Raw genomic sequence first — 16,260 nt, 5'->3', positions numbered from 1 at the left:
GCAGCCGCGGGTCAGATGTGGGGGGTGGATGGCACCTGCACCTAAACCATACCGCCTGGGTGAGCTGTGCTGCTTGTGCCTCCTGCCCCGCTCCCTCCATCCCCCTCCATCCTCCCACCCCTGGCCAGCTCCCAGGACCTAGCGTGCGGGCAACACCCCAACCTACACCCTCCCACCCATGCACACCACACTCCCCAACACCCACCCCACACACATCTCGCCTCCCCATACACACCCTCTGTGCACACACCCTTACCTCCCCCCCCCCCACAATATACAAGAGTAAAACTACTAAAAAAAAACTTAAATCAGGACAAAAATGATTTTTTGAAATAAAATTAAAACACATTATAGATGTTTGATTTTTAGTATATGATTTGGTTTTATCTATAATTTGTTATAGTGATATCTTCTGAAAGATTTTATATATGCAGCCCTTGACAGCTCACCAAAATTCCTTCAGTGGCCTGCCAGCTGAAATAATTGCCCACCCTTGCTTTAATGAGCACTGAGGCTCAGTGATATCACTTGCTGATGCAACATGTATTCTCTAAACGTAAGAGCCTGAGGCTAGCAGGTGAATAAGAACACCAAGCCTTTGACACCCCCTAAATTTGGCCAGACACACCAGCCAGGAGCAAATGCCCACATATGCAGTCCCTCATTTTTCAGGGGCCCAACCCAGGGCTCAGTGGGAATCTTTGCATTTACTTCACTGGGTGTTGGATCAGGACTGCAAAGTGTTAGCATTGTATTTGGATTTGCAAAGATACCTGTGCAAGAGAAAAGGTGAAAGGCTTTTTCACATGTTTTAATTACCTGTTGGAGCTGTGCAGGACTGTCCAGAGTTTGGATATAGCTCAGTTAAGAATTTGGGTCTATCCATATCTCTCCTAGTCCAAGAAGCTTGATGAAAGGTGACCTAAGGAATGTAATTTGGTTAAGCAGGTCTTGCACTTCTAGAGTGTTACTGGTAAAAGCTGCTTTCTAAACCCCTGGCATTTTTTTTCTCCTTTTAGAGATCAGAGGTATGGCTACAAAGGAGAAGCTTCAGTGCTTGAAAGATTTCCACAAGGACATCCTCAAACCTTCCCCTGGCAAGAGCCCAGGGACACGTCCTGAGGATGAAGCAGAAGGAAAGCCGCCCCAGCGGGAGAAGTGGGCGAGTAAGATTGACTTTCTGCTCTCTGTCGCTGGTGGATTCATTGGTTTAGGCAACGTCTGGCGGTTTCCGTATCTCTGCTATAAAAATGGCGGAGGTAAGTATCTCTCTAGCTCCTTCGGATTTTATCTCTCTGTCTGTCTGTCAGTCCATCTATCACTGTTCCCCATGTCACAGTGAGATGTAAATGCTTCCCCTGTATTTAAAAATAAATAAATAAAATAACCATAAAAAATTCCTTCCTACTTCCCTAACTGTAGGAGAAGCTGCTTGATTAGTTTATAGTTTATATTCAAGGTTTGTTGCAGAAAATAACACTCTTAAATTGTCCAACTATTGAATGTTGAACCTATTTTACTGGTACTACACTTGGACCTCATTTGTAACTTGGAGAATACATAAATTACACCACTGATACAGACTCGTGCACTGAGCCATGCCAGTATAAATCCAGAATGAATCAGATTAGGAAAGCAACCAATGTATATTGGTGCAGCTAAAACACAGACTTTGGCTGAATATTTCTGGTGTGTGTTAAAATAAAAATAGTACCGTGGGTTAAATGAAACAAAAGTGCATATGATTCTCATTGCACTTTAGAAAAGCCATGAAAGCATCCTTCTACTTTCACTTTCTAACCAGTCAATTTTTGAGCATGAGCAATAATACTAGAAAAGTAGAAATGTTATATGCTGATGCAAAGGTGTTGAATTTGTTTCCTTGTTATGTATATTTACTGTTGTGGTGTTTTTCCATTTGAATATCACCATTCTCTTAATCTTTATCATATACCATTGTGTTTTCTCCATAGGTGCATTTCTTATACCTTATTTTATTTTCCTGTTTGGGGGAGGTCTTCCTGTATTTTTCCTGGAAGTGGCACTAGGACAGTATACCTCTGAAGGGGGAATTACGTGCTGGGAGAAGATCTGCCCTATTTTCACTGGTCAGTACTTTTCTCTTGTATCATGACATGGACACAGTAACCACATGCTAGAGCGGGGTGGAAAGTTTGTGATTTGCTTTGATAAATGTATTGCTTGGAAATTAATTGCTTAGAAATTAATCAGTAAATTCTGATTTCATGCCCAGTCCTGCAAAATACTAAGTCTTTGTCCATTCCTGTTGCTTAACATTGTGGTCCCATTTCATCAAAGCACTTAAACATAGGCTTAAAATTAACTGCATTGTGACGCAGGGCATGCATTCATCTGCTTTGCTGAATAAGGCTGGGATTATACATGCCCTTAAGGTTAAGCATGTTCTTAACTACTTTGCTGAATCAAGACCTAATACAATAACAAGGAAAGTTACCTCTTTGCAAAGGGCCAGCACAAGGCATATATATCAACTCACATCCTCAGATATTAGAGACTGATCCTAGAGAGTGGTTCCTGTTGACTTTAGTGGGTCAAACCTGCAAAGTGTATAGCTTGTTAGGATTTATTGCTTAAAAACCTGCCAGCAGGAGAAGAACAAGAATATTCCCTTCAAGTTCATCAGTTTGTATGTTGTACTGACTGGCCATCCAATATCAGTTCCTGGAAAAGTAGAATTCCGGGAAACCATAGGACAAAAGTTATATTGATTTTGTTTCTATTATCCTGCTGGCAAAAGTTCCAATAAAACAAGGAAGAAATTGCACATTTCTCCCTAAAGAAGTTCACAGGGGGCATGTCTACATATGTGCATTTACTGTTCAGTAACCAAAATTATTGCACAGTATCTACATGTGCATGGCCATACTACATAGTAAATATGGTGACTTAAGTGAACTTGAGCATACATCTGATACCTGCATCATGTAGGTATCAGATTGATACCTGCAGCTTGTAGGTATCAAATTAATACCCGATTAGTGACTGCACAGTAGCTCACATGTGGATGCCTTACTGCATGCACAGTAACACCATGTGTGTGGTCTGACTTGGGACTAACTTTAGTCCCAAGTCAGTCCACACACACTGTTAATGTGCTTTAATGTCTGCACGTGTAGATGCCAGCCTATTCCCACTTACTGTGCAGTAATGTACTCCGCAGTAAATGTAAAGCAGCATAAATGCACATGTAGACATACCCAATAAGAGTCTGGCCAGCCTGTGAGAAAGTTGGAGGTAAATTCTCATTATGTTGACAAGGGTTCAATGTTGTCTTGATCAGAGTCTTTTATTGTCATATCCTTTCGCAAAAATGCTTTTTCAAATATTATCCTGGACTGGAAACCAAATGCTTTTTGCCATGCAAAAGCTTATTGTTGGCATCACATCTGTATTGTCTGCATGGTTAAAACTTGAATGGCCTTCTGTGGAAACACGGAATAAAATTTTTGTAATAATGACACAGATGCTGAAAAACAGCTCTAGTTGTCCTGTATGATTACTAAGGAGAATTTGCCAATGAATAAAGAAAAGCTGTCAACATTCAAAGAATCATAGAAAATGAAGGTTTGAAGGGACCTCAGGGAGGTTATCTCATCCAACCCACTGCTCAAAGTAGGACTATCCCCACAAAATTCACACAAATCTCCACCAATCACATGTCACACATGGACTAATTTTAGACAAACCCTGGAAAATGGCTGATAATGCAGGTAGCCTCTGCTTATGAAGAGTGATTACACAGAAGGGAGATGCACTGCTCTCCTGTTTTAAAATTTAAGTAAGAATGGGTACCTTAAAATGACCTTAGCCTCAGTTCACATTACATTGAACAGAATCTTGTTCCTGGAAATCATGTAAATAAAGGCAATATCACTGAGCGGGCCAGATTCTCTGCCACTGGACTCATTCATAGATCTGTCCAAGTCAGTGGAATTAACCTGTTTTACCTCTGTTTTCTTTCTCGTCTCCCTCTTATTAGGCATTTTGAGTAGAGAGGGGAGAAGGGAATTCTTTTAATATTAAGTAAAAATGTCCAAGGTAACCCTAGAAAGAAAATGTGTGGTTTTCATAATATAACTGTTTGAACTTTCTGAAAGAAGTAGAGCTCTCCAAAATAAATAGTACACTGTGTGGGAGCTGGGAGCCCAGTGCAAAATTTTTTTTCTGGCCACAAAGTCTCATGTTGCAATTCATCTTGAAGCTGCGAAATACAAAGCAGGTATTCCAGGTGCTGACACAGTGCACATTGGAGTAGCTTCAAAGTGGAACGTCTGTGACATTTTCAGGCTATTTTTTGCAGCCTATTGTAAGTCTTTGAAGGGCATACAAAATCTCTCACACCTAGTCTCTTTGAGATCCCAGATTCTGGGAACCAGGAAGGTTTCAGAAGCAGCACTGCTTGGAGCTTCTTCATTTATTTTACAATTAGAGACTGGTTCTCCTTGACATAGTGGAATGAATCAGGCATGATGCCGGCATGGCCAGGTTACGCTGGTGGGAGAGAGGCATCGGGTCCAGAGAATAGCTGCAGTAGTAAAAGCCTTTCCCAGAGCTGCGTTCCATCAGCTTCCTGCACACCATTTTAAGCTGTGGAGGACATGTCCTTATCTGCCCATGACCCTGTGCTTAAAAAACAAACAGAGGAGATTTTTTTTATCTTCATGTATTGATAGCAGAGTTAAACATTGATCTAATGAGTAATAACAAGCACAAAGACTACAGCTTTCATCGCACTACCTTTAGGTTTTTTTCATTTAAATTGTTACACATTTTACTAATTTTTATGCACATTGAACCTTTTATCTGGGGCTGTATTTGCTTTGCACTGCAGCTGAAAGGTGTGACTGTAGTAGGGATGGGCAGATCTAAGGTAGCTGTAGTCTAGCCCACTTTGGTTATGACAGTGAAGATGCCACACTTGGGACATCAGCACATGCTACCTGTTCAAGTGATTACCCAGTGTACTCATGCAACTTGCATTGAAGTCCCTGGTGCTGTGGCTTCCCTGCTTTTGGTACCTGAGCTAACTAGATTAAAGCTAACCCAGGTACGTCTCCCTGTCCTGCAGTCCGACCTCTGATTTCAGTAAGACGCAGCCCGAGGCTTCTACTAATACTGCTGTAACCGTGTGCACTGATTAGAGGCAGCAACAAGAGTGGATCTGTGCTTTAGCTGGGTGGTTATTTTTAAGGAGGTTTGGTTTCAAATTACAGTGGGTCTTGTACCAGGTTTTACATCCAGAGACTGAGGAATTTTCTAATGGTAAATGTTTGTGCTTTGCTTTCTTTCAATTAGGAATTGGTTATGCTTCCATAGTGATCGTGTCCCTTCTGAACGTGTACTACATTGTCATCCTGGCTTGGGGCCTGTACTATCTGTTCCAGTCATTTCAGAGCGTCCTACCCTGGGCTCATTGTCATCAGGAATGGAACACACCTACATGTGTAGAAGACACTCTCAGGAAGAACAAAACACTTTGGATGTCGCTGAATGCCACTAACTTCACTTCCCCCGTCACAGAGTTTTGGGAGTAAGAACCTTATTTCTTGGGGGGTTTTTTTTACAATACTTTAGCTAAAGGATAAGATGATGAGTGAGACTCCTGATCCAAACCCTGGGGAGAATTGCGGGTAGGGAGAATATATCTAGGTTGGGTTTCAGCCTGGTTTGGGATATTTGATCATTACAAACAAGTGGTGGCCAGCATTTGGATTAGGTATACTGGCCAAACTCATGGAGACAAAAGTCACAAAAGCAAAGTGCTGATTCAGGTATGGCCAAACACAGGTAAGGCCACAATGTCACCTTCTTAATTCCCTACAATTATGTGCAGTGTGAGCTTTTGAGAGCTTACTGAAAGCGGGTGCAGCTTCAACAATCCAACCTAAACTGGAAACAGAAATTTGGCTCCAGAAAACTGCTGTTAAAGTAATGCTGGCAGCATGACTTAATTCCACAAAAGTAAATGAAAGGTGAAAGTCTTGTTGGACATTATTGTTGGTCTTAATTCTTGTGGTACATGCACAGAACTGTCCAGACAAGCTTATATTGAGACTTTCTGCATGAGTGCACAGCACGGTGGATGTCACTAAATCTGTTGAGATGACACATGAGATGGCTTCTAATTCTCAGCACTGTGCAAAAACCAGGTAAAATGATCAGAGTGGATGCAGAAGGATCAATTTTCAGTCAGTCAGCTCTTGAGGCCTGCTTTGTTTTTGGAGAAAAGTGAACAAAATTCAATCTTAAACACCCTCTGTTTCATGAAAGGCTGTGGGAATAAAAGAGGAAGGTGTTACAAGTATTGTAGGTAGTGTATACTAATATATAAAATTACCCTAGGGACCATTCTGGTTTGAAAGGATTTGGGTTCTGTTTTCCTATTTTGAAAAACACCCATTCATTTCCCTTAAGCCAAGCATCATTTTGGAACCATTCAGTTAGTTACCAGCACCCCGAGAACAGTTCATAGTGGAAACAATGAAAGACTATTAACTATGCTGCTGTATCTCACCCTCTTCCTTTCTTACAAACACATGTTCTCTATGAATAACAAATCTCTTTAACCTGGCCAAGATGCCAGCAATTAAACCTGGCAAAGAAAACTGGAAAAGATATTAGACATTGCCCCATATTGCAGCTTTCAGAGATTTTTTTTTCTTTCGCCAGCTTGCTGTACAGTGTCAAAGAAGAGCTTGTTTTTGCCAAAACCTGGAATTCATTAGGCTTATGGCTTCTCATTCCCATTTCTCATCCCCACATTTCATGTTACAAACTGTTTTTTGCACAACCTGGTTTCTGAAGGGACTGGCCTCTCTACCAGCTGTGTGCTATGGTTGGACACCAAAAAAGTTCAGAAAAGCAGGCTGCAGAGGAGGTCTGGGGGGATTTAAAACCCACAGGCGGGTTCAGAAGAGAGTAATTACTCACTTGGCTTTCACAGATGGTTAATTATTAAGTGTAGCCTTTGGTTCTGTCCCAGCTTGGCTTCTTCAGCCCACTTAAATTCCAGTTTGGCTCCTTGAATCAACTTGTACCTACTTCTGTGTTTTATAAATAAATGTAAGCCAATACCTCCCTCAGGAATGATATCAACACTAAAGATATCTGGCATGTGTTAAGTTTGGAAAAATAATCCTGGGAACAGTGCTGAGACTTGTAACCCAATGTCAATGCAATAACATAGGGCACATCTACATGTCACCCTACAGCGATTTGGTGACACGCTAGATTGCCATATAGCGACATAGCAATCACATAGGTCTACACGTGATCACCAACGTAGCGGCACCCTCCCCTGAGATAGCCTTTTGGAAGTACTGTGCCATGCTTTTAGTACTCCGAAAGGAAGTACTAAAGCACGGTGCGATAGCAATGTCACTGTATGGTGACATGTAGACATGCCCATGGAGTAGATCTTGGGTGATCCAGTTATCTCAGTCCACTAATGACTGGGGTAACTGGTAGAGTGCTACCAGTGTGTTTTTCAGGTGCCATTTGCACTATTTTTTAAATGCTAAGAAACAGATGCTTTCCCAGTTTGGATTTCTGGGTGGTGAGCTGGCTTCTCCCAAGACAAAGGGGTGATAACGGGATTTGTTAGAAGGTATCTCTGGAAATTTCACATGATGTCAAAGAGATGGGACATCTGATTGGCAAGCCAATCAGACTAGAGCTGTCCTGAATGTGTCTGAAAGCCTCCCGGGGTCCTGACTCTGTGTGCACCTGCATCTTGGGCCTACAAGATGTTATTTTGAAAATCAGGCCCTTGACCTTAGCAAGCATCTGGCTAGGAAACTTCTGGTCTGAGCCACATTCATGTTTGCCTCGCAGTTGTCAAGCAGTTATAGTCAAACAGAAAGTCTGTGGTGCTCCAAGACTAGACTCGGTCCTGTGTTTGAAGGAAGCCATACTGTTTAGTGGCACCGCAGTTAATACCAATTTAATTGAGTTCTTTGTTTCTAAAACTAAATGCCCTTTATAATATGGCAAATGGAAGTGGCTCATCAGCACTGCCTGATAAAGCTGACATGGCACAGAGATAATCAGTCTTATGGGTACATTAACCACTCCAGGCTGAATGACATGTGTCTTTCCCAGTCCTACTGACTATGCAGCACAGCTGGGCATTTTCATTCACTCAAATGAGTGCTCTGTGCAAATCACATGCTTGACTAAGCAGCAGTAAAAGGACTTAAGCAGATCTGGCTCTGTCTGAGGGGAGTTGCCTTTGAGAGTCACATGTTTTACAGCTTATTTCTTAAGATTTTATTTTAAAGGATAACATTATGTAGTTGCTGGAAGACAAAGTGGCAGGATAAAAGACGTCTGACTGTCTGACGCTGACCCAGTGTTTATGAATGTTGGGTAATCAGCAGACCTTGTTCATCTAAATGTAAGAGAACCTGTCACATGCTCTGGCACATGAGCCGGTGGAAAGAAACCCCAAAACTAAACACAATCCAACTTAGTTTTGTCTGCCAAACATAAGTTTTAGAAAACGGCTTGCTCCATAATACTCCCTTTGGTAAGTTTCTTGTACAGCCAACTGCAGCATCGGTTACTATTGCCTATTAGTGTTACATTAAGCAGCACTTCATCTCTTTTGCTATGAAAGATCCTGTCTGCTTTCACATGATTAATTGACCTGGGACACTCGTCAAGGATTGCATAACTGCCCTCGTTTTATTTTTATTTACATTCTGGAGCCAGTTACAACCTCTGTTATGCCAGTTACATGATCTGCTTTACTACTCCATATTGGCTCTATTAATAAGGTCCAAGAGTGCTTGTTTATCACAGAAGCAAATTCCCAATTTGTTGTATTTGCTATCTCATAGTATTTGATATCAGTGGTAACCCACTGAATGCACGTATCAACTACAGTGAGAATAAATCATGCAGGAATGTGATTAAATTAGTTCAATGAGCTAAGTTGTCCTGAGTTTCAGGTGCAAGCAGGCTTAGGGGAAAGAAAAATGGAGATTTGTCCTGATCACCGAACTAAGGATCAGTACAGCACTTACTCCTCCCTCGCCTGGAATGTCAGGCGTGTTACAGATCCAGACGGAGGGGCTTCTGCTGCAGACATGTGGCTTTTGGTTTACAGCATAACATAATTTAACAGTAACAGTGATGAGTACTCAACTGGCTGTTTGAGGCATTCTGCCTTGGTAGAGCAGGATGAACCAGGACAGCAAGGGAGAAAGACAACTAAAAAAATATATCATATAGAGCCCTTCACTGCTACTAAATAAAGAGCAACTTCACTGCCTTAGTCAGGGAAGCATGTACACGTGTGCTTCTGTGGAGTAAAAAAACTCTGCAGCAGGACAGGACTTGTATTTCCAAGTACTACCCTGCTGCAGAGTTTATTAGTTTCCTTCAGCCTAGAAGGGGCGTACATGCAGACGCATGACGTTTACTGCACAGCTAATCAGTCATCTGCACGGTAAACGTCTCGTGTAGATGTACCCAGCGGTTTCACTTTTTGGTCCATGACTTTATTTTTATTTCCTTTTGAAAAAAAAAATATTATTGGACGCGCAGGATAAAAAGAAAACATAGGGCTTCCTGTTGTGCGCACTCCAAGTTTTGCAAATAGTTTGTTGGTAGTGAAGCCTCCCCCTGTGCACTAGCACGTTCTTTGCCCTTCAGCCCAGTCGGGAGAGGATGGCTTCTGACCCTCGTCGTTGGGTGAAGACAAAAACTCAGGAGCAGTCTTTCATGCAGCAAGTCAGTTTATCTTAGACCTTGAGCAACTTCCTACCATTCAAACTCGGTCAAAACTCTCTGTGACTATAGGGAAAGTTTTGCCTGAGTGAGTACAGTTTAGTCTGCCTGTTTTGACAGGAGCTCTGCCTAGGTAAATAGGTAGAAGGGGACTTGGTCTTTTGTGTAGACAATGAGCAGGGTAAATATCAGGTGTGACCGTTTCCAGTCAGTTTAGAAAATATTAACAGCATACCCTTTGAGTGTGTACATTGAAGGGGAAAACAAGAGAAGGAAATAAACTGCAGTTAAATATTTTCACCTACCTGTGGAAACTGCCAAAAGAAATGCAAAAGAAAATATTCCTGTGAACATGTTATTTTGATGGCTGTGTTCTTACCTCCTTCACATCCACACTAGAGTAGACGTCTGTGTTTGTTTTTTAACCTGAATAACCAAGTAAACTTTACCAACTATCCTTGGGTTAGCAAAACAAGGTCTTACTTGTGATGACTTTGACCTCCCTTGGCAAGCATCACAAATGTTTTTGTGCACGTGAGCCAAGATAAATGGCAAGGGCAACAGAAACTGTAACAAAGCCAGGCTCTGCGCTGCAAAGCACACGTCTTAAGGCATTCATTTCTCACCCTGGTGTTTCTGATCCTCACAAGGATAGCCACAATAAGAAAAAAATAGTATAGCGTGGCCTTTTTCAATGAGTCTGTGTCAGACACTGAAGGTGATATAGACAGTTAAGTACCCAGTGACTTCAAGGCTTTTTTAATAGAGCTGCTGGCTCCCATCTCCATGGACAGCAATTCTAGTACATAACCTTCACATTTGTGACTTGTTTATATGATCATTAGCTTTCAGGAAGATCCCAGGTCAAGACGCTGTATTGTATTGCACATTGGCCAGGCAACAGCTAGGGCAAAATTCTGTACAGCTTTATTTATATGAGCACTGCTGACTTCAGTACAGTAAATGAGTATTCATAAGACTGGGACATTACAGTGCAATCAGTCCAGCCACTGTAGTAAGTGAGAGGACTGTACTTTCAAAGAGCATGAAAAGAATGGTGACTAACTGGTTTCTTGTCTTTGTCTTCATTGTTTTCTTTGTGTGCATTAAGGCGCAACGTACTGAGCTTGTCCTCAGGAATTGAGGAAGTCGGTGTCGTCAAGTGGGATCTAGCACTGTGTCTCCTTCTTGTTTGGGTGATATGCTTCTTCTGCATTTGGAAAGGAGTCAAGTCGACCGGGAAAGTAAGTGCCCTGTGTCCTCCTATGTAATAATTACCCTAAATTATTGGCAGCGTAATGATTGCTAGGCAGCTATTTCTTAAATAATGTGAAGGGCAAGGATTTCTTAGGGTGATAGCTTTTATTGGATGAACTATGTAGTTTGGATAAAATTTGACAATCTTTCACATGCAAGGCATTCTTCCTCAGGTTTCTCCTGCATAAATAACTAATGGCATCACTCCCCTGCAAAAATTGAAGAAGCTATAGATCTGACCAGCATTGGAAAGTAGTGGCTAGTTCCATACTTTGGTTGCCTCTGTGCCAAGTGACTATGTAAAATATGGCATTAAGAATCAGATAAATGCATCTTAAACACCCTTCTAAATGGATGCCAAACACTGCTACACATAGTGGTAGGGGTACCTTAGACCTCACGGGCAGCGTGTCCTACCAAAATCATAATTCTAAACCCCTGTGCTTTTCATGCATGCCCCCCATAAAATCCAAATGTAGTCTTGGTGAAATACTGTTGAAATCGGTGGACTCACATATAGAGATGCATTTAAGTAAATAGAAATTACTGTATGCTAAGCACTTTAAAAAAAAATCTATCCACTTGCTTAGGAGCTTAATAGAAGCCTAACTTCAAGGTCTTGCTATTTTAGCGGTACTTTTTTCTTAGCAAGGATCTCAGTGAAATGTGAGACGTCCTGGTCAACAAAAACTATATCAATGTCAGTATTTTGGGTACCTGCTCAAGGTCACAGTGATTGAATGTACTCAGAATCTGCAGCTATGCATGCATCCATTTTTTGTAGAGTAAGAATCTCCTTTTGCTCTTCTTGCCCGCACCTGCATCTGTTCACTTTCCAAGATGACACCTTCCCAAATGGTAATAATGATGTGGTACCTTAACCATATGCTACATACAAGAAACAAAGTGCAGGAATTCCCACCTGGTTGCTTATAACCACGATGGATAGCATTTATTGCTTCTTTAAACTCATAGTAATTTTGAACCACCATTTCTGTCTCCCTTTGTGATGGAGCCTCATCACTAAAGTAAAGCTGGTGCATTATTCTTCTGGAGTCCTGCCAGTTTTAGCCTCAAAGAACAGCTTTCACACCTATAAGTCTGTGCTGACAGAAGGTGTTTGTATTCCCTATTCTCATCAATTGCCATGACCTATTGAGTTGTCTTGGCAAGTGCCAAAATGAAAGAGAACACAGTAATCTTTCCAGCAGAAGCAGAATGGAAATGTGCATTTCCTCAGTACATTTCGTGATCACAGTATCTGTTTGATTTACAAGTTAAGGTAGTACGAAAGGATTAACCAAGTTTCTTAATATATAAAAAAAGACAAACCCTTGCCTGTGATGAACGAACACAGTAAAATGAGTAAGGGCATCTGCAACACTTAAGTAGGTGAAAGGGACTCAGTGGGCATGTCTACATGTGCCCTGAAAATTACTGTGGAGTACAGTTGCATGTCTACATGTAGTTACTGTGCAGTAAGGCACATATAGATGCTTTACTGCGCAGTAACCCTGTTTGTGTTGACTGACTTGGGAGTAACTTTACCCTCAAGTCGGTACACACACAGTGTTACAGCACTGTAATGCCTACCTGTGTGAATGCTAGTCTAAAAACTGCTTACTGTGCATTACTGCGCAGTAAGTTACTGCATAGTAAATGCATGTGTAGACACACCTAGTGACTTGAGGATTTGCACTGAACTGAGAAACCTCTGGGCTTTACCAGGAACTTACATAGATTTTTCAGGACAGAACTCAGTAGCTGAACATCTCCCTGGCAAGTACATTTTTTCAGCCATGATGGATAAAACGCCAGTGTTCCTTTTGACTTCCAAACTGCCATACACCTTCGGGGTAGAAGAGAGTGCAGGATCTTTCCTACTTCCTCTAATATTCCTCTGCTGTTCCTGTAAGTTAACCCTGAACTTCTTTAATTTAAAAAGACCAAAAAGGGAAATATTAAAGAAAAATCAAGTAACCAATAAGTTCTTTTTTTTCCTGAAAATTAGGTGTGTCTCTTGAAGATAATGATTTACAGTCTGCTGCTCTGTCTTATTTGAAATTTCAGGGTGTGGTCCAAGCCCACTGAAGACAATTGAAAGACTCCTATTGTCTTAATTGGCCTTAGAGCAGGTTAAACTGAACTACAGTACTCAAATATATTTAATCAGTCTATTGTTTACTTTTATAGATTGTTGCTAGTAACACCTTTTTGCTCAATTGCCCACAAGAGAGAAAAGATCATTTAAAAAAAAAATTGCAGCACCATATTGAATAAACAGAAAAAACATGAAAAATAGGAGTTCTGTCTATTTGGTGTAGAACAGTGGAGTCTAAATGTTCCTCCAAGAACTGGATGGGATTTCCTGCCCTCTCGAGTGAGGTCCACATTGTACTACCGAATTCCTGTGAAGGCATACATACCCTGCTTGTTGAGCAGCAACAATTCTTATGGATCTATAGATAGATAGATAGATAGATATAGATATATATCAATCAAATATATATACATATATATATATAGATAGATTGTATATAGATTTAGATTGATTGTGTATATATTTAATAAACCTTTCATAATATATATAAATAAATCCTGGTCCACGAGAATCACATCTGCTCTACAAGCAGGGTATGTATGCCTTCACAGGAATTCAGCATTACACTGTAGGCCTCTCTTTACAGGGTAGGAAATCCCATGCAGTACTAAAGCATCATACAAAGCAAAAAAAGTAAATGCCTTTTCCAAAGCTTTCATCTGAAACTGGGCTAAAGTTAAATTAGTTTTCCTGTCAGTGCAAAATATAACCATGTTCCGAGAGGAAAAGGGAAAAACACATAGATGAAAAGGTTTCCTCTAAGTTTTATGAAATCAGACTGGCTGTGAGAGTTATTATGGTGATGCTGGCTTTGATTTCTCCTGGTTACCCTCAGAGGACACACTTAAAAAGCAGATGATGCCTCTCAGGAGCTTTGATGTGGTTAAACAAATTCTGATAAACAAAAATATCTTTCAAACAAAGCAGTGGAGCTGTCATGTAAAAATACCTGGTGGAAACATCTGACTGCATTTAAAGAAGAAAGAGTAAATCCCATTTTGGAAATCAGAGATTGACTGACAGGGTAATGTTAGGGCTCGTCTGCACAGGGGAAATTGGGCAGAGAGCCTACAAGAGTAGAGAAAAGCCTGATCAGCAGAGAAAGCGAAGTCTTAGAGCTCAGGAAGCCTGGGAATAAAGTGAAAATGGGCAGAAATCCATCTGAATTAGACTTTCAGAACCTAAAAAATATTGAAGAACAAAAGGTCTTCAGCCATAGTCATTAAAAGATAGCAAGGAAAGAGAAAGGTAGATCTTCTGTGATAGGAAATACAAGGAGAGGTTAAAGATAATTTAGATATGCCCCCCACCCTCAAATCAATACTTTTCCTCAGTTTTCTTTTACGGATTAGTGTGCTCAATATGGGGCAAAAAAGCAAGATGGCAAATGGCAATGACATTATGGAAATTGCTGTATTCGGGTTGGAAGGGGACTGGGTTGCCTAGCCCCAGTAATTCCTTAGGGATTGGCACATGAAATTTCAGGTCTGGAAGTACGAACTGTTAATAAATCTGTCAAGCCAGTGTTGCTGCTATTTGGCTGAAGAAAAGAAATGCAGTACCTATATTTAAGGGTGAGGGAAAAGTTATCAGGGCAATCAGGGCAGATTGTTAGTCTGACTTCAGGAGTAGCCAAAGCCAAATTTTGAATTAAAGAATAATTAAGGACATGCAGGTAATAATATTAACATGAATTTACTGAAGTATAGATTGTGTCAGAGTAACCAGCTGTCTCACTTGGATGAAGTAGCTGATTTTCCTGAAAAAGGAGATGCCATAGCTCTCATTTATTTGAGTATCAGTAAACTGTTGAATATGTGCTACATAGGAAATTATGTGTTAAGAGGAAGATGGAGGTTGATATAAGAATTACAGGGACACTACTGCAGTTCCTCAAAGATCAGGTTTGGAAATAACAGAGGAAGAGAAAGGTGGGGGGAGGCAGTTACCTATGAGCCATCAGTGTGATGCAGCTGTGAAAAAAGTGATGCATTATCCTGTGATGAGTCTCATGAGGTGTTTCTGAAAGTGATAGGAGAGTATTATAATCCCATTGCACAAGACCCTGCTGAGATCTCATCTGGAATAGTATGTACAGGTCTGGCCACTCATGTTAAAATAAGATGAATTAAAAATGGAGCAAGTATGGAGATGGCTGGGTTGTGCAAGCAGCCAAGCTCAGCCAGGGACAGCAGCAGGGGGCAAGGTTCCCCCCCAGATGTGCCCTCAGCCCAGGACTGGGCACAGGGACAGGGGAACCCACCTGCTGCTGCTGTCTGTGCTCTCTGTGCATCTGCTCCCTACAGCCCTGGGTCACCCTGGACCCCGAGACATAGGTAGAGGGGGTGAGTGGAGGAATGGGAGGGCAGGGAAGTGGGGGCGGGATTCTTATCTGCTTCAGGCATCTCATAAAAGTCTCTGGTTGCTGTTTTCACAGTGTGATTTGCCCGTCCTGATGGGGAAGGAGTGGCTGGGAGCAGGGATGCACCTAACCCTGCAGCACTTATTGCTGTGCCTGCACCCTCTTTTAAAAATCCTGGATCCACCTATTAACAAATGGGTATAAATTTAGGTTGGAAATTAGAATAAATTGTGATTACTTCATAAAAGCCCTAGCTATTTTTTTGATGGTCAGTCAACATGCTGTACCTGGGGAGGAAGAACCAGCAACATACAGGCTGGGGAACTCCCTACTTGTCAGTACAGAGGCAGAAAAGGATCTTGGAGCTGTCATTGATGCCAGGATGAACATGGGCTGGCAGTGTGGGGACGCAATCAGGAAGGCCAACCGTACTTTGTCATGCATCCCCAGATGCATCTCAGGCAGGTCCAAAGAGGTGATCCTCCTGCTCGATGCGGCACTGGTCAGGCCGCAGCTGGAGGACTGCATCCAGTTCTGGGCACTGCACTTCAGGAGGGGTGTGGACAGCATGGAGAGGGTCCAGAGGAGGGCCACCCGCATGATCAGGGGGCAGCAGAGCAGGCCCTATGAGGAGAGGCTACGGGACCTGAACCTGTTCAGCCTCCACAAGAGAAGACTGAGGGGGGATCTAGTGGCCTGTTACAAACTAGTCAGAGGGGACCAGCAGGCACTGGGGGAGTCCCTGTTCCCCCAAGCACCGCCAGGA

General features: G+C 41.8%; 1 protein-coding gene across 3 annotated transcripts in view; it reads left to right on the top strand.

Annotated features, from left to right (window-relative positions):
• SLC6A6 (solute carrier family 6 member 6) overlaps positions 1-16,260 on the top strand; it is a 63,283-nt gene that overhangs the window by 22,249 nt on the left and 24,774 nt on the right. For all 3 annotated transcript variants that reach the window (XM_019536802.1, XM_019536801.1, XM_019536800.1), the window contains 4 exons: positions 1,020-1,259; positions 1,974-2,108; positions 5,338-5,572; positions 10,886-11,018. In XM_019536802.1, coding sequence (XP_019392347.1) covers positions 1,031-1,259; positions 1,974-2,108; positions 5,338-5,572; positions 10,886-11,018 — 732 coding nt within the window. In that variant the 5' untranslated portion in view covers positions 1,020-1,030. The remainder of the gene's footprint in view (positions 1-1,019; positions 1,260-1,973; positions 2,109-5,337; positions 5,573-10,885; positions 11,019-16,260) is intronic.

Source organism: Crocodylus porosus, unplaced genomic scaffold (assembly GCF_001723895.1).
Source record: "Crocodylus porosus isolate Cpor-Errol unplaced genomic scaffold, CroPor_comp1, whole genome shotgun sequence".
Taxonomy (NCBI): domain Eukaryota; kingdom Metazoa; phylum Chordata; order Crocodylia; family Crocodylidae; genus Crocodylus; species Crocodylus porosus.
The sequence above is the reverse complement of the archived record's forward strand: the minus strand, read 5'-3'. Positions and strand labels throughout refer to the sequence as shown.